The sequence below is a fragment of the Arthrobotrys flagrans genome, assembly GCF_004000055.1.
Source record: "Arthrobotrys flagrans strain CBS H-5679 chromosome Unknown unitig_9, whole genome shotgun sequence".
NCBI classification, from domain to species: Eukaryota; Fungi; Ascomycota; class Orbiliomycetes; order Orbiliales; family Orbiliaceae; genus Arthrobotrys; species Arthrobotrys flagrans.
Window position 1 is genome coordinate 3,422,609 of NW_027137551.1, and position 22,418 is coordinate 3,445,026.

A 22,418-nucleotide genomic window follows, 5' to 3' on the forward strand; every position below is an offset into this window, starting at 1 on the left:
ATATCGCTATGCGCATAATATGCACTAGTTGGCTAATACACTTATGCTCTCCTCGAACAACATTTAGACATCATGAATATGTTAAAAAAAGATGACTCTCTAAGTACTCAAATAAATATCTCAACCAATAGTGCATTATTAAAACAACAATGTCAAGCCTCCAATTTGCAGCACAAAACGAGAAAAAAAAAAAACCTCTCCCAATGGCGCCAAAACAAGAGTTCCTAAATACAGAAATTTTGTTCAAAACTCCTCAACCGCGCATAAGGAATGGGATATCTCTGAAAAAATGGAAAGAAAGAAGGAGTGATTACAAAAGGTGCAAGAAGATTCTGCAAAACAGATACCGCCACCTGAGCTCCCCTAAAAAAACATTTGCATCGCCAGCCAGCCAGCCCACAATTTACATTTTTCGAAGATAGAGAAAGAACAAGGAAAATTATACATATAGGTCGTTCGTTTCGTCGTCCGTGTTTTTCATCCCTCCGTGCACTTCATTACCGTAATTTGGTCCATTATATATGGCACTGAATTTATATATCCTCCAACATTACCCTTCCTCCAGTGCAGCTTTAAAAATCTCTGAAAAAGCTTTCTTCTTGCGGATGTGCCTCTGGTTTGTATGGTTCGAAATCTGGCGACGGGTGTGGGTATTCGTCGAAGTATCTGGTATCGCCTGGAAATGATAATTCTACACCGATTATTAGCAAACCAGCTTTTCAAAAACTCATTGTAAAAGAACTTACCAGGCACCAACGGCCCGTTCATCCTCTGCTCCCCCAAAGCCTTCCAATCAATCCCGAAGAAGAACGGATGATTCTTGACATCTCTAGCGCCATTCACTAAATTTCCCAATCGACTCGAAAGGTCCGCCTCGCACAGCCTACTAACAAAATCCCTGGTGGTTTCGTCCAACGACGCCGGAAACGATATCCGCCCCTGTACAATCTTTTCGTAAATAGCGAACGGGGAGTTATCGTAGAACGGCGGGAAACCGCAGAGGAATTCGTATGTGAGGATGCCGAGGGCCCACCAGTCGACAGCGGTGGTGTGGCCGCGAGATTGGATTACCTCTGGGGAGAGGTACTCGGGTGTTCCGCTATAGTGATTATTGTTAAACTCACGGGGGACTCAAAGAATGGATTATGTGGTGCATACCATAGTGTATAGGTCTCTTGAGAACCGATTCTCTTTGCGAAGCCAAAATCGACGAGCCTATTTTGCAACTTTCCGTCAGCAATCTTCATTCGTAGACATTTGATAAGGGTTGACATACTTGACGTGTCCTCTCGCATCCAACAAAATATTCTCAGGCTTCAGATCGCGGTAGACGATCCCGCGATCGTGCAAAAACTCTAGAATAAGTGTGACCGATGCAATGTAGAATTGCGTTTGAACCTGGTTGAACCGGCGCATTTTTCGGAGGTAGGTGAAGACTTCGCCGCCAGGAGAGTATTCCAGCTGTAGAAACAGTACGAATTAGCAATCCTCTACCTAGAAACCGTAGGAAGTGTAGGAAAGAGATATACCAGCATGTACAAGTTCTCTCGGTCCGACCAGGAGGCAAACAGGTCAACAATGAACGGCTGCGACCGCGAAACACTCAACAACATGCGTTCGTTAAGCACATGCTCTACCTGCTTCAGCTTGACCACTATATCGACCCTTTGTTAGTTCGCCTCGAGCGTTAATTGATCCAAAGCGTAAAAACTTACCATCTTTCTTCTTCAGCACTTTGAGTGCATAGAATTCCGTTCCTGAAGTTCTATATTCCCTTTTCGGCCGAACTAGCCAAACTCTGGCAAATGTCCCTGTCCCTAACGTCCGCAAAAGTTCGAATTGATGTGCATGGAGCGCCGGACATGCATTTCTTGTCTCTGCGGTATTTCTAGCGTTAACTATCGATTTGATCTTCTGTGGCGCCTCACTTGTATTTGTAGGTGTGGCGTGGGATGGCGGCGATGGGTTCATCCTGTGAATCGCGGAGAATTTTGTGATTAGCTTGTGGTTTTGGTGTCGCATGATCACACAAATGATGTAAACGTCCGATAAGAGGCGTTTCTGCCAACCACGAGAGAAAAATCGCACGTGGGAACATAAAAGCACGAGGTTCACTTTGGGAGGGGTTTCATACTTGTCTCGGCCAAATGGATCCTCGATTGTCATTTCAATCTCCATATCGTCTTCATCGAAATAGGTATCTGAGCTCGCGGCGGGCGAGTTATGGCTAGAATGCGGATCCGACAAGTGGAAATCGCGCAGGGCGGTGGCGCTGACCTGCGGGGATAAGACCAGCGGGTTGGACATGAAGAAATTTGGGGTTGGAGATTGGATGTTGCTACCGCTGTTCGAAAGGAAACCAGATCCCTGAAACGGCGTGTTGTTGGGTGATGTCGCAGCGGATTTAGGGATATCAGAGTATCCGGCGCCGCTGGAGTTCGGAATCGATGAGGGGCTGAGCTTATTCGACTGCGGGCGCTGCGACTGGAGAACGTGGGTTGAGGCGATGGGCAGGAAACCGGAGAGGGGGCTTGAAACAGTGGAAGTCATTTCAAAGAAAGGAGGAAGAGGAGGGCGGACGAAGGAGCCGGTTGAGTTAATACCTATTCCTGCAGGTGGTGCTGCGGCGACGGAGCATGCACAGTTATCGGAATCTGGAGCAGACGGCTTGTGGAATTTGCAGGCAATCGTAACGGTACGGCCATATGGCCCGTCGCCGTCGCAATGGGTTCGTTTTAAGCTTAGAGACACCGTGCTGACTGAGACATTCAGATACCATACACGGAAAAGAGGTTTTTGATGTTCGAGTTTAAAATACCTTGCTGGCGGAAATTCAGCCGAAACTTTGGTTTGGATGGAAAGTCTGTTCTTGGAACAGGTTTGGAAGGATATTTATTTCACCAGCCTGCAAGTTTAACGGTTGGGAGAGGTTAAAATGGCACCATGGAAAGCATATATTATATACGAGGCGCGGGGAGAAGGGAAAAGGAAGAACTGGCGATGAGGGAGAGAAACAGAAGCATCGCATCGGAATATGAAAGGGGAATGAGGGAGTTATAGGAAAAACAGGGCTGCATTGTGCAAATTCCATGTTTGGGCTGGTAGGTAGCTTCAGCTATAGTAGACGGTTATATCATCCATCGGGACAGGTACCGGGCGTCAGAGCCTTTGTTTGAAGGGAGGCCACCCTTGCCTGATAGCGTCGTTTGCTCTTCTTTATTTTCCGTCCCGTGTGAGCTAGCATTCTTCCAGCTAGGACGGCGTCAAAGATGTTTGGACGGGTGGCTTGGGGAGTTAGGCCCCTCCCTGGGACAAGAGCTCACTGACTCGAGCTTGTGGTAATTTGGACCGATTGAAAGCAAGTACTTGCAGTATCAAACTTGATTTTTTCCGCTGCACGAGCTCCATATCGATGTAACTGCTGATATGGGCATCTGGCCCCGGTTATATATGTATGTAAAACCGTGGGACCTGCTTGAAGCATGCGGTGAGGTGGGTCCTTACCCGCGGCCATGTGAGGGGCGGGCCGGGTCATCTGGCGGTCTGTACAGATCTGTACGCCATACTTGTGAAGTCTTAAGAACAGGTATTCTCGAATCTCGGATATTAGATCTCGGTATGTCCCAGCATAATTAATCAATCTAGATACGGACCCAGCCCGTGGCCATGGTTGGTTTGGCAATTCAATCGGTCGGGTTTTGTATCGACGTGCACATACCTGACCGACGTAAGTGTAATACGCATACACCACTGAACTGGAAGTTTGGTGACCGGTTGAGAAGTAATTGAACTTAGACAGAGCGAAGACGGTGACTTAGGCTACATGTAGAATATGCTTAATTAGGAGGTCATTAAGGAGACTAAAGTCCATCGTAGTCTCGAGAGCTTGAGAGTCGCAAATTCTGTCGAGTCTCGAGACCCCAGTCCGGATTCCTGGAAAATGTGTTGCAGTCTTGGCGCGATATCTACAACACGGGCCAAACGTGTGCACTTCCAAGAACTGCATCATCGTCGTAACCAACGTTAGCAACCTCAACTTCGCGTCCTCGTTCCCGGCGTACCCTTGTATATCTCAGGGCACTTCACGACACTCCGACGATTATAATACAGTTTCACAAACCATGTCGGATCACAATCAACTTACACCGGCGTTTGCGCCGTTCTTTGGCATGGTATATACGATCCTCCTACCGCTAATACATGCATGGAAGCGAATGATGGGCTGACTTGACATGGTGGGCTAGGCCGGAGTTGCCTTTGCTGTAGGTTATCCACTCAATAGTCGCCTGGATATGGTGTTACGGGAAATGAACAGCTGATAGAAACCGTACTATGACTGCAGATGATATTCGGATGTATGCTCAAGAACCCCCCTTACTAGCCTCCATGGAAGGTTCAACATCTAACTACTTCCTCCAACACAGGCGCCGGCGCAGCCTACGGTACCGCCAAGTCCGGAATCGGTATCTCCGGTATCGGTATCTTTCGACCGGAACTCATCATGAAATCCCTAATTCCCGTTGTCATGTCCGGTATTCTGGGGGTTTATTCGCTAGTGGTTTCGGTCTTAATCGCCAGTGATTTAGACCCTACCTTGAGTTATAGTTTGTTCCAGGGGTTTTTACATCTGGCGGCGGGATTGAGTGTGGGGCTTTCGGGTTTGGGTGCTGGGTATGCGATTGGCAAGGTTGGAGATGCGGTAGGTTTCTATGGCTGGTGTATTTGGATGTCTATAGAGACTGAGGCTGACCGAATCTGGTGTTTAGGGTGTAAGGGCGTATTTAGCACAAAGCAGGGTGTATGTTGGGATGGTATGTTCACGGTTTTACTACAAGGTGACAGGAAGACGGATGCTAACATGGCTACTAGGTGCTTATCCTAATTTTCGCTGAAGTCTTGGGTCTTTACGGGTGAGCCTAGCTGAAATATATGTCTAATTTCTTTTGCAAAACAGCTGACCCTATGTCAAACGATAGTCTCATTGTCGCTTTGATTTTGAACACTAGAGGAAGCAGCTGAGTGGCCTGTCTTTTGGCCTATAATATGAACGGGCGAGTCGGGTGTATAGTGGAAGCAGGGAGGCCTCAGCCGCGTATCCTCCCCAAGTCAGATTTTGTATCATTACTTGGAATTATTAGCATCATAGAAGCGTGTTTCGTTTAATCTTGGGGAATATACATTGGGTTTGACGATAGGTATCTATTCTGTAGCGAATCTTAAGCCTTGACTGGGTATTCCAAGTTCCAAACTCTATTTAGAAGGAGGCAAACGGGCAAAATGTCTCGATGGTTTGAATTTTGAAATTCCATGAGCACCGCCACCCGGGAAACCTGTTGACTGAAATAGTCACGGGCACCTTTCAATAATGCGTTCCTTCTAACAACGGTCTACTAGTATACTACGTGTATGTGTAAGCGAAAGCGAGGGATCGATTTGGCGTATCTGCGACTTATTAGTACCCTAGCTCTCTGCTTTCAGCGCGTGTGTGAGATCATAAGATCATAATTTTTCAGTCTAGTATACAGCTTGTACCTCCGCTCGAGCCTTTCTTCGACACTAAAACCGAGGATATCCCACAACGGGGAATGCCATGCCTATCGAGGCTTTGAATGGGAACCAAATCGACCCGAATCCCTCGGCCTTGGAGCAGCAATCCTATAACATAGCTAGATCACCTGGTCATCAAATAGTTACCTAAGTGCTGCGGCCGCTGTCCAGCCTGTGTTGACGTTGCATTCTTATCCAGCTTTCGGACTTCCCGGCGCAAGTCCTAAACGTTATACTGCAAGTATAACTAATAAAAATGCTTTACGGCCTTTTTGAAATCGCCGTAAGTCGAAGTAGGGCATGGGGGGGTGCCAAGTCCGAGGTTCTGTACCACAAAACACGACTGGTCCAACAACAGCGCTGGAAATTAAAAGGCTGTAGACCGCAGGATTATCAACCCGATATGCATGGGCGCAAATTTCTCATGAACCCCGCGGCTTGCGCATCCGGATAACTACATGTCACCCTATGCTGACTTGTTTGCTGACCGCCTGGTCTTTTCTGGAATTTTAATTCGAATCCCCTTAGTCGAAATTGTAATTGTGAGATCCGATAGCGTAATGTCCTCGAAGACTGAAGAACAACTAGCACCTGTTATGTCATATGCGAAGTCTGAGTAACATTGGCTTCTTTCCCCGCATTTTGGGGTTAATCTCCGGTTTCTTTTCAGCCCCTAGTCTTCTGTTGCATCTTCACTTGGAATACCAAGCTAGGGAAGCAGCGGCTCCGCAGCTGTTAGACGGCAAGTTCCTTCATTGTGTAACCCAAACTTTCGAATCTACGCCCATGTCTTGCAGCTTGAGCTTGGCTCTAATCTTGGTTAACCCTGTACGCGCCACATATGCATAGTCCCTACGGAGAGTTAGCTTGCGAAAGTTCGACGGTATTTATCCAATGGGCATTCAAGGCGTAAGATAAATAGGTAGCGGATAGGACCGGCGCTCGGAGTCTTAGGTTGCAAGATTAAAGTAATCTTTCGAGCCTCGGCTGGTCGATCGATCGATTATCAGGGTCCTTTCCGGGGATAGAATATCCATGTTGACTTCCTCCGGCTTTGGGGAGGGATACTAACGTTATAGTCACTATCACGCGGTTACTTGGCTTGCGAGAATACCATGCGTTCAAGCTGCCTATAGCTATTCCCAGATTCATAACTCCCAACATAAGCTGTCAGCCTGCATGTTTACAACAAATCCATTGGAATCGTCGGGCAATTAATTGTGTGGTGGTACTGGTACGGCTGAGAAGTCGAGGAGCTCGATGAAATGGAAATCAGGGGTGTCATGTCGACTCTATAGCCTTGGAGGCTTAGTAAGGTAATCGTGAACCCTTGTCTTCTTGTAATTTTAGGTGGTATAATAACAAGTAATCTAGCTAAGTTGATGACGGATAACTAGCCGGCCGCGGCTTTCCGTGATGGATTTTATAAGATCCCGCATGGAACATGGGAATATGCATGTTATATGTTGGATATATGCAGTAATCTACACCCCCATACGGAAATTCTCCTATTGTGTAACATTTTACGGACCGAGGGATTCCTTGCATGCAATTATAGGCATGGGCCTTGTTGGGCAATGCCGATATTGATATCATGAGGCCGAGGTATACTGCTGTTTGAGATATTCTTGAATGCAGTATCGATATTCAGCCCCAATGTTGTGGGATTTTGACTTGCTGTCTGCCCTGAAGGCAGCGTTTGACTGGGCTAAGTAAGGAGTGCGCAGAAGTTCGATAGGCTGCTGGGCTGTACATACATGCATGTTTGGATACGTACGTATTCGAATATCCGCCGTGACGAAGTTGCAGCTGTAGATGATTCAGGCTGGGGCGGGTGGTTCGGCGCTGCCTATTGCGTCGAAGTTTTGAAGTCGGAGAGCCTCGTCATGTTTATGTGCGTATTGGTCTGCATGTCTATATAAACCGATGGTGTCATCGGTTCTGGGAGTTTTGTTCTTCAGCTTTTTGCTACGGTTTTATACTTCTAGTAAGATATCAATTTTTAGTCTCTTATATTCGATCAGGCGGTATACTGCTTTTTTCTTCACCATGCGGTTCACGAGTGCTCTTGTTTTGGCCGCGGCGCTATATTCTGCTGATATAGCTTTTGCTGGGTGTGCTGCGGATAATTGCTTGAGAGGTATATTTCCATGATATCAAAAAGGATAGTGAATTAGGAGTAAGCATCGGTGCTAACGAGCTTCATTATAGCTGTCAGAGCTTCTGTATTCCCAACTAGATCTGGAACTGCAGACTGTTCTTCCTTCTTCAGTGCTACGGTTCAACAAAAACCGAGGTACGTAACTCGGAACCTACCTTAATAGCAGCCTCGTGACCAGAATGTTCCTTCGTAGCAAGAAGGCCTTACTAACTGATAGTAATTAGCACCGCAATCGTTTCTACTGATGGCACCACCATCACAACTACCGCAGTCTATCTTGAAACCGCCAGCCCGACTGCAATCCCAAGCTACGCATCCGCCTGCTCAGGAGCTGCCAGATACTCCAGCGCCTGTTCATGCATAGGCGCCGCCCACGTTACCACTACCGTATTCCCACCCACCCCCACAACCAGCGACATCATTAACGCTGTCTTTGTCGTATCCCCTGAAGGTTGTCCACGATCCACACCAACCGGCTTGGCAATCGGTCAAAGCGATGATGCCTTCTCCCAGCAAAACGGTGGTCTTTCGTATACACAATATGAAGGTAACCAGGTTGTCTTGCAAGATCCCACTAATGGTCCTTTTTTCCTTGATTTATCCCGCGAAGACCGTGTTGCTATTTCTGATAATGCTGGTAATACGCTGGTGATTTATCAAAATGGAACTTTTGAGGTGTTTGCGGGGAATTGTCAGATTTCGATTGTTGGAACTGTTTTGGAGGAGAATGGAGTGTCGAAGAGGCATAACTTGTTGATGTCAAGACAACCAAACGCCGTTTGTGACACCGTACAATTCTTTTGTAACAGTCGATTCAGTCTTATCTTTGCCGGTGCAGCGGGCAAAGCTCTATGCAACGGCATCGGTGTACAGGTCGGCGGTTTAATAGGCAGACAAGTCGGCGGGGCTATTGGATTTCTTGGGAATGTTTTTGGGCCTGAAGTTGGAATCCCTACTACTTTGTTGGGGGTGGTTATTGGTGGAAGATTAGGGGCTTCGAAGTTCAGTGAGTATTTGTGCGCTGGGGTTGGAGCTTATTTGGGAGAGAAACTTTGTGAATATTGTAAACCGGATGTGGAGTGTGGGCCTGGGCAGATTAGTTGCAACAAGGGACCTTGTCAGGATGCTTTGAGTGATCCTAATAATTGTGGTGGGTGTGGGAACAAGGTTTGTCTAGTCCATTTACTTTATCTAGTGATATAAAAGATGCTAATAGTATTATATAGTGTGCCTCTGGAATCTGTAGTAACGGCCAATGCTCTGTCGAAGCTTGCAATGGTTCATCCTGCGGTAGTCTTAATGGCTGTGGTATTGGTTGTTTCTGCTTTAGGGAAGCTAGTGGGAATGGATTCTGCGGACCGAATGTTTCGTGTGCACCACTTGCAGGGTGTTCATCTAATGCACAGTGCGCACAGGGAGAAGTGTGTGCTATTAGTACTTGCTGTGGTAGACCTGTTTGTTTGAGTGGTTGCGCTCTTGCGAGGAGGTCTTTGGGTGATGGGTATGCTAATTCGACTGATTTTGAGGAGGGGTGGACTGGTGGTGCTCCGCCACTTTTCTAAGGATAGAGGCTCCATACTTACTATAGGGGGGTGGGGATCGTCTAGCAGATTAATATAGAGTGTTTCCTTTTGTTTTTTAAACTATTTTGTAGGTCGTTAAAAGTTAAGAGGGGGTAAATTGGACTAATTGATCTACAATATGAGATACATGCCATTTGTATACCTAGCTAGGTATCTATCTGAGGAATCGCTGAGGTGCTTAGCCAATAGCTCTTGAATCTAGGATTATATGTCTAAGGGACTTTGTACTGGTTTCGAATCCAGACACACTCCGTACGCTAGATAGTTATAAACCGGACCTTCTGCTAACATATGTTCTACGGCTAATCTTAGGGAGTTTGACCTACTATTAAAAAGTACCTGCTACTAGTATATTCAAGTACTTATCCGAGGAAGTACTTCCCCTAATAGCTCGTGAACCTCGGATGTCTAGATAACTTTCGATGTCGTTTAAGAGGGAAAAAGCGTTGCGGGCACAAAATACAACAAGTTGAAATCTGCAGAACGTTCAAGACAAGCTGAAATCTGCCTCGCTCGCAAGGACTACGCCGGCAAAAATAGATAGACGATATGATGCCGGGTAGTTTAGAACATCCATTGCCATGTCGGGGGCGTATGTACACGGTAATAGCTGCGTTACAGGGATATCGCAATCAACCTGAAACGGGCATTGCGTAGTGTCGAGCGATGTAGCCAAGAAGTGGCGGTTCTGTCGATGCTTTACCTACATGGCCTCCTCGCCTATCTTGGGGGGACATACATCGTATCTGCTCCATCGAACTGCCTGAAGGAACTAGAATTCTTCGAGCTTAGCTAATTATCGGCGAAGGGTATGGATTTTTAGGGCATGTTTGGCGGCCTGGAATGAGAAGCTGTCAGGAGTTGGTTTTGTGGTTGACTTCAATCAATCATTCAAATCACATCACCAACTTCTCTCCTCCAGAAAAAGGAACATCCAGGAGACATTCTACCTAAACACCATCACCATCTCTCCACGCCCCACCGACGCCGTCATCGCCTATATATATCTCCAGCTTCACCAATCTCAATCTCGCCCCTGACTAGTCCTGCCTTGGATAAGACAGGAATCGCTCTGCTCTGCTTCCAAGCTTGCCCGCTGCGGCTTCTCGGTTACACGTACTCGGCCTGTACCTATTCCTATATATACATACACACTCTACGCTAGCTAAGGGCCGACCGGTCACGATAACACCGACGGTCTGGAAGTAAACAGACAGGGCCCCTGAAGAGCTTCGACTTCAACCTCTGGCTCGGGAAAATAAAATAAAATAAAATAATCTCCGGCGGTTGTCTGGATCCGTCATTGTCTTTTATCTATCACGAATTGTGTCTCTCTCTCCTGGTCCAGCTTCGTTCGCTGACACCAGGTGTCTCCTACGCTTTGCTGCTCCTTACTATCATAACTGGCCAACAGCGGATCCACCCGGACTGGATCGTGCTCTTCTCGATTGATCGAATACACGACTTCAGTCGGCGCCTAGAACTATCCCTGCTGCTGCTGTGACCAAAGGCTTCTGTCCTTGTCCGGCAAAAATCGACACCTTCCATCAAAAACTGGACATCTAGCCGACTATCGAATGCGAAACATCTGAATTGGCAATTACAATCGACAATCTCCGGCGCTAACGCCTACCCTCCACCCAGGTGTGCGTCTTTTCCCTCACCGAGTCCTGAAAGCCGGTCTGTTTGCCTCTCGATACGGTGTTTTTAGGGGGGGTTTATCAGTCGGGTTCTGGAAAGCTAACCTGTAACCTGTCGGTGCTTAACGAATAGGACGAAGATGGCAGAGCCCCAGCACGGTCGAACTTACAACAACGGTCCGTCGCCGTCTACACGAGATGCTGCATTCTCAAATATCTTTGGGGGACCTCCACCCCCCGGGAGATCGCAGACAATGAACTCCCAAAGTCCCATGCCGCCATCGACACGTTCCCAGACCATGGGCAACATGCAACGGCCACCGCCTCCCGATTTTGGCAATGACGGTTACGAACATCAGAAACCTAATGGGTACCCGCCGTCCGGACAGCATCAGCGACATCCTAACGGCTATGCACCTCAGGGAATGCCCAATGGTGGCTATGGCCGACCTCCACCCTCACAGCACATGCAGGGCTATCATCAGGGACCTCCACAACCTCAACAATACAACCAACAGCCTCCACCGGAACGACGCCCGTACGTCCAGCAACAGCGTATGCCGCCCCCGAGCTTCAATCGTCCCCCTCCTAATCGCTTCTACCCACCTTCCGGCCTAGGAGGTCATCCCGGCCCTGCTATGGATAGCGACCCTAATCGCTCCAGGTCCTTGGTTGGTTATGGCCCACCTCCTAGCTCGTTCCACCATGGACCTGGGGGTGGATCTCCTGGACCTCATCGTCCTCCACCAAACCAGGTCGTGAACCCTATGGCCCGTCAAACAGCTCAAGGGCGACATATCCCTGAACGGGTCGACGAACGATCCATGTCAATGACTTCTTCTATGCCCGAGCCCAGAGATGTTCCGAGGGCACAAACCATGAGCGGCCGTGTGATCCCTTTCCGAGCCCGGGACCCTGGTGAGGATCCGTATAACCCGTCTGCGTCTGAAGGCCGAGGTCCGCCACAGCTTGACAACCAATTCCAGCAACCGTCGGCCAACGCCTACCGATCGTCGCCTGCACTATCACAACGGAGTTCGAGCAGCACGTTTCCCTCGCGACCGGAAAACAGAGATTCGCAGATGTCTCACATGTCCTCCGCCTCTCAGATGTCGCAGATGTCTCAAATGTCGCATAATTCGGTCACATCGAATAACAGTGTTAAACCCCGGACTCCTAGTTATGCTAGCACTACTTCTAGTGTCACTCCGGCAGCCACTCCGACATCGTACACTCCTACCTCACAAACGCCTGATTCCGCAATGATGTCTAGACAGAGTCAGCCGTCCCAATCGCGAGCTCAGACGATGGTTTCCCAGCAGTCGACCATTCTCACGATGTCGCGAAGGGCGCCGCTGGTCTATCCGGCCTTGCTTTCTCGTGTTGCCGATGTCTTCCGCGAGAGGGTACAAATCGGAGACAGAATGAAGAACGAACTTACCTATAAGTCAGCATTTACCGGAGCTGAGGCCGTCGATATGATCGCGTACATTATCAAAACTAGCGACCGGAATCTAGCTCTTCTTCTAGGGCGTGCATTAGATGCACAGAAGTTCTTTCACGACGTTACGTACGATCACCGATTGCGAGATTCTGGAAACGAGGTCTATCAGTTCCGAGAGAGGCTTGTTGACGAAGATAAGACGGATGTCAATGGTGTTTTCACACTGCTAACGGAATGTTACTCCCCAACCTGTACCCGAGACCGACTATGCTACTCAATCGCTTGCCCCCGTCGATTGGAGCAGCAGGCTCGTCTCAACATGCAGCCGTTACCTGGTCTTAAGAGAGAATCCTCCAGGTCCAGCTTGCATGACAATGACGAAAAGGAACAGAAGTTGTGGATACACAGTGTTCCCAAAGAAGTCGCTGAAAGTGTTTCCGACTCGGAGAAGAAGAGACAAGAAGTCATTTGCGAAGTCATCTACACTGAACGCGACTTCGTCAAGGACCTGGAGTACTTGCGTGATTTCTGGATGAAGCCATTGAGGAGTGCTGTTCCCCCGTCGCCCATCCCCGATTTCCGTCGAGAAAAGTTCATTAGAACTGTGTTCTCCAACATGCTTGAGGTTCATAGCGTGAACTCCAAGCTTGCTGAAGCTCTGACAAAGAGACAACAAAACAATGCCGTGATCAACAACATCGGAGACATCTTCTTGGAATACGTCCCACATTTCGATCCTTTTATCAAATATGGTGCCAACCAATTGTACGGAAAATACGAATTTGAGCGAGAAAAGGCAAGCAACCAGGCCTTTGCACGATTCGTCGAAGAAACCGAACGTATGAAGGAGTCAAGAAAGTTGGAGCTGAACGGTTACTTGACCAAGCCAACAACACGTCTTGCCAGATATCCTTTGCTTCTGGAGGCGGTTTTGAAGAATACAGCGGAGGACAACCCGGACAAGCAAGATTTACCCAAGGCCATCGAGATGATTCGTGAATGCTTGAGCAAAGTCAACATTGAATCCGGAAGAGCGGAAAATACCTTCAATCTCATGCAGTTAGATCAACAACTTCAGTTTGCACCAGCTGACAAGGTCGATTTGAAACTTACCGAGGAAGGCAGACAACTCATCTTCAAGGGCAGCTTGAAGCGAAGTCCTACCGATACCGGTACTGGTGATATCCAAGCATTTTTATTTGATCATGCTGTGCTCCTGGTCAAGATCAAGGTTGTCAACAAGAGAGAGCAATACAAAGTTTACAAGAGGGTAAGTGGCCATGTTGTCCATCTCCATACTTCTACTCCTCGCTAATCTAAATAGCCCATTCCCCTCGAACTTTTGGTTATCAACGAAATGGCCGAAGTATTGCCTGAGAAAGGCATTAAACGCCCACCATCATCATTGCTTCCGAAGACAGGCAACCAGCAAAAGACTGATTCCAATGCCAAGGGTGGTTACTCTATCACATTTCAGCATCTTGGGAAGCGAGGATATGTTTTGTCCCTGTTTGCTGCAACCGTTGTGGGTCGCCGAAAGTGGATGGAGCATATCGAAGCACAGCAGACGGCCCTACGGGAACGTAGTAACATTTTCACAAAGGAGGTCTTGAGCGATGATTTCTTCAACTTTGCTACCAACAAAGTCAATTGCTTGGTTCCTATGGGTAAGCAGTACCTCCCACGTTTCCATTCGGTTTTCTAGCTAACAATCCATCAGATGGTGGCCGGAAATTGGTCTACGGTACGGATACGGGTATTTTCGTTTCCGACAGGCGACCCGGCTCTGCCGCACAAGGCGTTCCTAAGAAGGTCATCGATATCCCTCAAGTGTCTCAGGTTGACGTTCTTGAGGAGTACCAGATACTGTTGGTTCTCTCCGAAAAGACTGCCTATTCGTTCCCAATCGAGACGATTACAGAACCCGGAGAACCAGCCATGGCTAGCAAGCGCCACAAGCGTATCCAAGGTCACGTCAATTTTTTCAAGACCGGTGTCTGCCTTGGCCGTGTTCTTGTGTGCTGCGTCAAGAACAGCAGTATGAGTGCTACAGTCAAGGTCTACGAGCCAATGGATACTCTTGCGAAGGGGCGCAACAAACCTGCTTTCAGGAAACTTTTAGCCGGTGGCCAGGATGCATTGAAATTATTTAAGGTAAAATCTCTCGAACAAAGCTCATTCGCTCACATCTTAATATTGATGCATCTCATTCTAGGAATTCTACGTTCCCTCGGAAGCTTCCTCAATACATTTCCTCAAATCGAAGTTATGTGTCGGGTGCGCAAAGGGATTTGAAGTAGTCTCATTAGAAACTTTGGACACGCAGACCCTCCTAGACCCCGCCGATACCTCTCTAGACTTTGTGCAGCGACGCGAGAACGTCAAGCCCATTGCAATTTACCGATTGAACGGTGGAGAGTTCTTGCTCAATTACAGCGACTTCTCATTCTTTGTTAATCGAAATGGATGGCGAGCCCGCCCCGATTGGAGTATACAATGGGAGGGTCAGCCGGCTGCCTTTGCCCTGCAACCCCCGTACATCTTGGCTTTCGAACCCAATTTCATCGAAATTCGGAATATGGAGAGTGGAGGAATGGTATCGATCATTGCAGGAAAGAACATCCGAATGCTTCACGAAAGTTCGAGAGAGGTAAGCAACCAATAAAACTCCAAACCCTTTATGGCAAAGTTTACTAACACGCCGATTCTAGATTTTATACGCATACGAAGACGATGAAGGAGAGGACGTCATCGCTTCTCTCGATTTCTGGAAGCAACAGGGACGTGCTTAAACCTTTTGACCTTACAGACCGTCCCCTTGATTACATACACGTTTGGAACCCACTTCTTCTTTCTTCTCTCCCCTTGTCTTTATTGCTCGTTTGTTTCCTGTCTAACACTTCCCACAATGTATAATCTTTCCCCATATACGACTAGATGACGAACGAAAGGTAGTATGATCCCTTAAGACGTACGAGAGCGAAGTGGCGATAATGTCTTAGTCTTGTCACTGATTTTCCTTTTTTGCTTTTCCTTCGTTTCCCTATCCTATCATCTCTTTTCTTGCCTCGTGTACCGGGTTTAACCGTCCATCATTGAATTCTCAGGGTTTCCCCTACCCGTCTATTAATTCCTACACCGGTTCTCATACATCGACCTCTTTTTTTCCCGATCGATCATGCAAGGATGTCCACGTTTTTCATTTGACACCTTGTTTCTCCCGCCTGTGGCGTTTATTAACCGTTATCAATTAGTTTTTTGTGCTGTGTGTAGCGTTGGCGTCATTGTTTGTGTCTGTCTTTTTTATTTTATCATCACCCTGCTCACTATTCTTTCTGTTTCGACTGTATACCGCTTTTTACCCCTATATAGGCATACAATGTGATATGCGTAAGTTGGCGCTGTAGTAGTTAGTCGTTACTGTTTTTGTTTTTTGTTTCTTTTCTTTTTCTTTTTCTTTTTCTTTTTTCTTTTTTTTTCTTCGATTCTTTACATACTTTATGATATATACTTAATTAATAAAGATTTAGTACTTTTTGAATTGGATTTGGGGAGGTTGTAAAGGTATACTTTGTCGATGTTGAATCGTATGCTGCGGCTATCTCGTATCCGCGGGCGTCCTGTCTACTTGATGGCTAGCGGCTGCCAATTTAACTATCACATCTTCAGCGCCAATCCGAGCAACTAAACCTGGATTTCTTTCCCTTCTTCTCTTTTCTCCCTGAATATTATGGCGGTATTGAGATTTGTAGAAGGTTAGACGTAGTTCTGGTACATCCTGCAAAAATACCTGCCTAGGTGTGCAACCCCCGGATTGTGGAGCATCTCGTCAATTGGTGGAATTTCATGAATTTATAACTATCAATATGTTAACGTATTTTAATGTCAAGTGATATGGAATACATCTGGTAATTATAGCTAAGTGGCTCGCTCCTAATAATCACACACCATTATTTTCGCTTAAAAGATATGTAAATTCTTAGGAGGTTCAGGCAATTTGTAATTTGTAATTACAAACGAGGCCATGTTTTATACATGACTTGGTAGATCTATATATTTAAGTATATATAAATATCAGGACGAGACTTAGAGCACTATATCAATACGTACTAGAAATCCTTGAATTATACGTTCAAGGAAATCATATTTAGAGTATCGAAGTGTTCTATCTACCTATTTAATTGACATCTAGATGCATAGTGGGTTGTAACGCTGTAAATGCGTGCTGAGATATATCGTAACGGACCCGGAGTTAATTCCGATAATATGAACATTCATTCTACCAATTGCAACCGAGTCCCTCCATTTCATGCCACCCCGGACCCAACCCTACTTCATAACACAGCCTCACTTTCCACGGATATATTAAGTTTATCAATATGACGTCCAATCACAAAACTGAGAAGCTATCAGAAGAGATAGCAGCCTCTCATGTTCGTTCGCCTCTTCCTACGCTCGGACAAAGATATTTACCCAAACATGGAGATATTTCCTTGTGTGACATCAGAACACAAATCAAAATTGAGGGATCTCGGACACTAGGATACGGAGCAGGGCCTCGGGTTTACAAACTCGGGCCCTATGCCGTTAAGCTAGAACCGGGGACTTTCCCTAAGTATTTTCGCAGGGTCGTAGGTTCAGATCTGGCTCGCGAGACAAGATATGGAGGTGATGATAATGTTTCACGATCTCCTACGGAAAACTTTGAAAGAGAAGGGGCCCTTATTGAGAGAGCTGGGTCGTGTGCCGTCGCCCTTATAGGCAGAGTTTTCGCTACAAATGAGGATGGTGGACAACTTTGTTGCGTGGGGTTGATTCTGGAGCGTGGACAACCGTTGGATTATCTACTTGAGAAGAACTCATACGCCTCGATGGCCGAAGAGCACTCGCTTGCTATCGAGATGATTCAACTCATCAAGAGATTACACGAAGAATATAAGATGGTCCATAGGGATATCAAGCCATCGAATATGGTTATTGTCAATGGGAAAGTTAAACTTATAGACTTTGACAGCAATCGACCTCTGGACGAAGATATGGACGAGAAGGAATGGTAGGGAAGGGGAACGCCTATATACGAGAGCCCGGACCGATACCACGATACAAACGACTATGATGCTCCCGTCGTCGAACTGGACGATTTATACGCCCTCGCATTGACGATATATCAACTCTATGTTCCCGGACAACCTTTCGATTTTGAAGCAAGTGGAGGGATGTTCGGTCCGAACCCTATTCTGGAAATGAGGGGCTATCCGGATCTTTCGAGGGTCCAGAGTGAGGAAATCAGGACCTGGATGAGGGAGGTCTTTGTGCAAGGTGGTGGAGAAATAGAGGTTGATAAGTATGGCAATGCAGTGGAAAGAGATTAACTGCGATGACCCAAGGTCACCGGTAACTCAATTAGCTCAAGACACTAATAGTTTAGAATAGCTTAGTCTTTCTTATTAAGTCAATAAAAACGTTTATACCATAATTGCAATCGACAAGAAGCCATGAATCCGTCATGTGGAAAGCCCTAAATCCGTAAGATATGAAGCCTTAACAGCCTGCGATACCCCTCCTATCGCCCTACAGCCCTATTGCCCCCATGTGCTATCCTCCCCTGCGCTATCGCCTCCACCGCGAGTGTGGATTTTTTAGAATGTAAAAAACATAAGAGAAGCAGCAACTGCTTCCTCCAATCCAGCCCCCAACCCTCTCTTGAATCGTGTCCCAAACTTACTCAACATCTCTCGAAACTATCCTTTCAGCAACGATCGAGAACACCCTCCCTACCTCAGCCACGATCCTCCTCGTCCTATCAAAACTTCAACCTGTCTTTATACTCTGCCGGCTATTATTCCGAAAGATGTCCACAAATCCATCAGCATCCGGGAAGCTCTGCCCAGAGCTTGCTCCACACGCAGACTTGTACGTTGCTAGCCATGTCGCGGCCCTCGTCGAACCCCTCTATACCCTAGCGCCAGAAGAGTACAGACAACATTCTAAGCGCATGCACAGCCTCGACAGCGTACTACCATATCTCGAACTCCTCAAAACAACTTCTTCGGATTCAGTTGCAATCAGCGTTCATATCTTCGCAGAGAAGACGGTTGTAATCATCGCTCACGATCCAAATGTCTCCCCAGAAGACTTTGAAGAGTCCGCGAATTCCCTCAAGCGATACGTCAGGAACCTCCAGGAGACTCTTGCTTCAATATCGCGAATGGATCTCAGGGACAAACGCGTTCGAGAAGAAGCTTGCTCTAAACTTCTCTGCACCGTCGCCGTTGGGTGCAGGGATAGAATCGCGGATTCGATTCGAAGAATCTAAGAAATGTTGACGGGCGGATCAACCCCTGGTGGCGCTGTTACTGCAGCTACATCGATTGCTCCAGGCCTTCTGGTTTCACCTGTCTTTAGGGTTGGCGATTTGTCAGATGATGAAATTCGTTGTTTTGCCTCAGTCATCCGGAGGTGCACCGGTTTTCTCGAGCAAGATGACGATATCATTGATTGGCTTGAAGAATGCCTGAGAAGACTTGTTGAGTCCGACACAACGTCTAAACTTCATAACAAAGGGTCGGAAACCAAGCTCGGACAACATTTGTTTGGAATGTCGTTGGATGATTTGCCGGAGCAGGGTAAGGAAAACCGAGAGGGCCGTGTCAGCATGGAATCCTAGTTGTCCCAGCAGGGGGACGATGATGTTTCGATGGAGTAGCAGTCCATCGTCGACATCATCAACCCTTCTGAGTAAATACTTGCAGCCTGGAAAGCAGTGGAAATTCCTGTGTAGGGTAAACTCATCAACTTGATGAGATTTCTCGCAATGTATAAGTTGTTAGTTAAGAGTTTCGCAGAGTTCCAAAAGGACAAATGTGGGAAAGTTGTTTTTCTAAAAACCGTAAGTAATTACCCACTTCTACCTAGCTTCGGTTCTTCCTTCCGCTCGTTTAAGAGGTCGATGGCTATACAGGCCTCGGCTGGCATTCGCCGGCATACTGGCAGCTGGCTTTGAGACCAGTACTTACTCATGGGTACACCGTTTCGTAATGAATGATCTCAAGTCGGGGAGCGGTAGGGCACCCGAGTACCGGGATCGCCCTATATCGTTCTTTTATTTTAGGCTGTAATATTTTGTTAGTTTTAGTAAGAACGCAACTAATAGGGGAGATTAGATGGACTTACCATTACCTGTTGTACGGCGAATGCCGGCCGAGGCCTATACAGCCATCGACCTCTTCAACGAGAGGAAGGGAGAACCGAAGCTAGGTAGAAAGGCATTCTCTGCTGGGCACTGCCACCATCTCACATCCGAAGCAACGCCAATGGCTATGCAACTTTTTAAGAGGTGTTGTTCAGCATCCACCCGGAGGCGGCTCTTGCTATTGCTGCAACTAAAAAAGGGGATATAGTGGGGATTGAGAGTGCCTGTCCTCACAGCAACGTCAAGCAACGTTTGTCTCTGCTGCTACAACTGGTTCAAGGAGTTTGAAGCTGTGAAAAGTGTGGAGGAGGTACATGCCCGCCCATGGAGTGCGATGCCGCCTGCTGGTTGGGCAGCACCGGGGGGTGGAGGAATCGATGAGGTATCCAACGATGGCTTCAAAAAATTGTGCGAAAAGAAGTCGTTGGGTTGTGAAGAGGTGGAAGGAGGGAGGGTTGGAGAGCTTCTCACGAAGGGAGTTGATGGAGTTACGTCAAGCCCACAGCATTCGGCACGAAGAGGTTTGGCGTAACGCGTAAATAGGTTAGCACCTCAGAGCGTGCAAGAGCCGATCACGATAAACTCTTCCTACTACTAATCTAAGCTGGAGCTACCCTTGTTCGGCCACTTTGTTTGTGATCTTCCCCACACTACTACGTGTCCACTCTAGAGTGTTTTTTGGTGTTCAATGTTGAAGCTAACTTTGAGCCCAATTTTACATCCTCACGATGGCGTCATGTTTTCCTATGAAGAAATTGCCCTATACCCAGACCTGGTCGAAGAAGAAGCGGAAATATAAGTTATAGACTACAAACTTGTGTTGTGGTCTAATTTACAACAAAGGATCCATCCTTTTTTTGGCAGTCTCGATACCATGTCGGATGTCGCTTAATTCTCGCGATTAATCTCGCGGACGCCTGAGGCCGAAGTATCGGCGACATACAGGATATCTTGCACGACCTCTAGAATTCACTGTTGTGCCGTTGAGGCGCCGAACAAAGAGCAAACAGATCGTTGGAATTCCCTTGCAGTCGATTTCATCGATGTTGGTGGTGTGGTACTGATGTTTTTGGAACCCAAGGGTGCGTTTGGTGCAGCACACGAAATCTAGTAGCCTTTCCCAGATATACTACAGCATGTATACTGGTCGGGCTGATAGATTCAGCATGACAAAGAATTTTTCGGCCAACCGCCGGGGTACACCCCTTTGACTCAACCCTCTGAAGATTGATTCATTTGACTCCTCCTGCAATACCCGACCGGACCCGAAACTATTCATGACATCCTGTACTATGTATAAACGTATATACGTAGACATAGAGACATAAGATGAATCTCTCGGAAAGGAAATCGATTCCAAACTTGCCAAGACGATGCTTGAAGTATATTTGTCTTAGTTCAAGGTAAATTCTAGAGTATCTAGCTGCTGCGATACATTTGATAGCAATCACGAGAACGAAGCTTTCTTAGAGAATCGTGCAGACAGGTGTACCAAGCAGATTATAGACGACTGCGGCTTGATTTTTAGTGTTAATTACTGCGCCGATATACTAGAACGAAACCGATGGGATATTAAGCTGACGCTTGGATCCTTGCATCGAAGGTTAATTTCGTGGGATTGGTTTCATACCGCAAAACCGACAAGCCCGCTATAGTCTGTAGCAACGATGATATCCTACGCTTCAGGTTAATGACGTTTTAGAGTGGTTGTGATTCATGTTCGTGTGAGAGAGAAAGCAGTTATTTGGGGCGTGTCGCCTTCGAAACCTTTGGAATTTGGTCACAGATTGATTACTATTGGCTTTGTAGTCGTGGGAAAGGTGCTTCTGCAGCTATTAGCTACGCCCTGCACGCCTGTGGCTAGTTTCGGTGCCATAAGCGCAGAGCAAGCCCACCATGCACCCCACCCCACCGCAGGATGCATCCCATCGGAAGAAAGCACCTTCGAGAATTCATATCATCGAGGACAGGCTGTCGCCAAACAAACTAACAAAATGTACGAAAGATGGAGAAACGAAGAATTTATTGTGGAACGCAGTGCTGCGCAGGCACCGTGCATTCAGCCACACCCTTAAACCCGGGAATTGGTTTTAAAACAAATAATAATTGTTTGTTGTATTCAGGCATCAAAAGTGCAAAGGCAAATTGTGGAGACAATATATATGTGGCGGTGCACCGTGGTTCTGTTGTGTGGCCCTCGCCGTCTTTGTGAATTCGTGGGCGTGATTGTCAGGAATTTCAGGCAGAATTTTGAAAATTCGGGTCCTAGATTGGGTACCCAAACGAAACGAACGGCAGACAGCTAGGCGTGCGTTTATAAAACAAAATTCTAGGAATTCGAAAATCTAAAAAGCAAGCAGCGCTAATTTGCCGTAAGGTTAAATTTCATCCAACGACAACCTAGTTCCCTGCGTTCGCATATGCATCTGTGGGGCAGGTGGGAGATAGGGCTAAAACGTTGCTTGTGCATACTCTGTAGTCTCAGATTTGTGAGAATTTTGAATTTTCGCGACCGCAATATTCCACCTCGCAAGACATGGAACATATTAAAAAAACGATGCGAAATCTTGAAACATTACATGTGATATAGGACTATGATATCATACGAAAAGAAAGGGGTTTTGCTCAGGCATTGTAATTAAATGATAGCAACGCTGGGATAAGTTCCTGTGGGACAAAAGTACTAAGCAGATGCTATGTACCGCAAGCTTAGCTTTGTTAGGTTAAGTTCAAGCGTGAGGAAGAGTGAAGGATTAAATCTTCAAACTATCTAGACTACCTTGATCCGAGAAAATACCTGTTATGATGCTTTTAGGGGGGAGGATAAAGCAATGCGATCATTGCAGACAGG

General features: G+C 46.9%; 6 protein-coding genes across 7 annotated transcripts; 5 read left to right on the forward strand and 1 right to left on the reverse strand.

The window, feature by feature from the left end:
* Positions 1 to 572: 572 nt before the first annotated feature.
* Positions 573 to 3,244, reverse strand: DFL_006361 (uncharacterized protein; the record flags this gene model as incomplete). The annotated part of the gene is made up of 9 exons (XM_067635769.1): positions 573 to 691; positions 747 to 1,099; positions 1,159 to 1,215; positions 1,277 to 1,461; positions 1,530 to 1,654; positions 1,716 to 1,972; positions 2,135 to 2,759; positions 2,819 to 2,863; positions 3,154 to 3,244. 9 exons carry the CDS (start codon positions 3,242 to 3,244, stop codon positions 573 to 575), a joined length of 1,857 nt encoding a protein of 618 aa, XP_067490165.1.
* Positions 3,245 to 4,121: 877 nt separating this feature from the next.
* Positions 4,122 to 5,019, forward strand: DFL_006362 (uncharacterized protein; the record flags this gene model as incomplete). Its single annotated transcript, XM_067635770.1, has 7 exons — positions 4,122 to 4,172; positions 4,245 to 4,262; positions 4,343 to 4,355; positions 4,425 to 4,699; positions 4,767 to 4,811; positions 4,870 to 4,910; positions 4,977 to 5,019. 7 exons carry the CDS (start codon positions 4,122 to 4,124, stop codon positions 5,017 to 5,019), a joined length of 486 nt encoding a protein of 161 aa, XP_067490166.1.
* Positions 5,020 to 7,596: 2,577 nt separating this feature from the next.
* Positions 7,597 to 9,270, forward strand: DFL_006363 (uncharacterized protein; the record flags this gene model as incomplete). Of its 2 annotated transcripts, none has more annotated exons than XM_067635771.1 (4): positions 7,597 to 7,687; positions 7,759 to 7,843; positions 7,933 to 8,875; positions 8,935 to 9,270. In XM_067635771.1, 4 exons carry the CDS (start codon positions 7,597 to 7,599, stop codon positions 9,268 to 9,270), a joined length of 1,455 nt encoding a protein of 484 aa, XP_067490167.1. The 2 variants fall into 2 exon arrangements, with proteins under 2 accessions (XP_067490167.1, XP_067490168.1); XM_067635772.1 differs by lacking the exon at positions 8,935 to 9,270 and having other exon boundaries at positions 7,933 to 8,345; positions 8,405 to 8,457.
* Positions 9,271 to 11,071: 1,801 nt separating this feature from the next.
* DFL_006364 (uncharacterized protein) lies at positions 11,072 to 15,167 on the forward strand (the record flags this gene model as incomplete). The annotated part of the gene is made up of 5 exons (XM_067635773.1): positions 11,072 to 13,645; positions 13,700 to 14,042; positions 14,096 to 14,529; positions 14,591 to 15,025; positions 15,087 to 15,167. The coding sequence occupies 5 exons, from the start codon at positions 11,072 to 11,074 to the stop codon at positions 15,165 to 15,167; spliced, it is 3,867 nt and encodes a 1,288-aa protein (XP_067490169.1).
* Positions 15,168 to 16,754: 1,587 nt separating this feature from the next.
* DFL_006365 (uncharacterized protein) lies at positions 16,755 to 17,432 on the forward strand (the record flags this gene model as incomplete). Its single annotated transcript, XM_067635774.1, has 1 exon — positions 16,755 to 17,432. One exon carries the CDS (start codon positions 16,755 to 16,757, stop codon positions 17,430 to 17,432), a length of 678 nt encoding a protein of 225 aa, XP_067490170.1.
* Positions 17,433 to 18,226: 794 nt separating this feature from the next.
* On the forward strand, positions 18,227 to 18,691 carry DFL_006366 (uncharacterized protein; the record flags this gene model as incomplete). Its single annotated transcript, XM_067635775.1, has 1 exon — positions 18,227 to 18,691. The coding sequence occupies one exon, from the start codon at positions 18,227 to 18,229 to the stop codon at positions 18,689 to 18,691; it is 465 nt and encodes a 154-aa protein (XP_067490171.1).
* Positions 18,692 to 22,418: the final 3,727 nt, after the last annotated feature.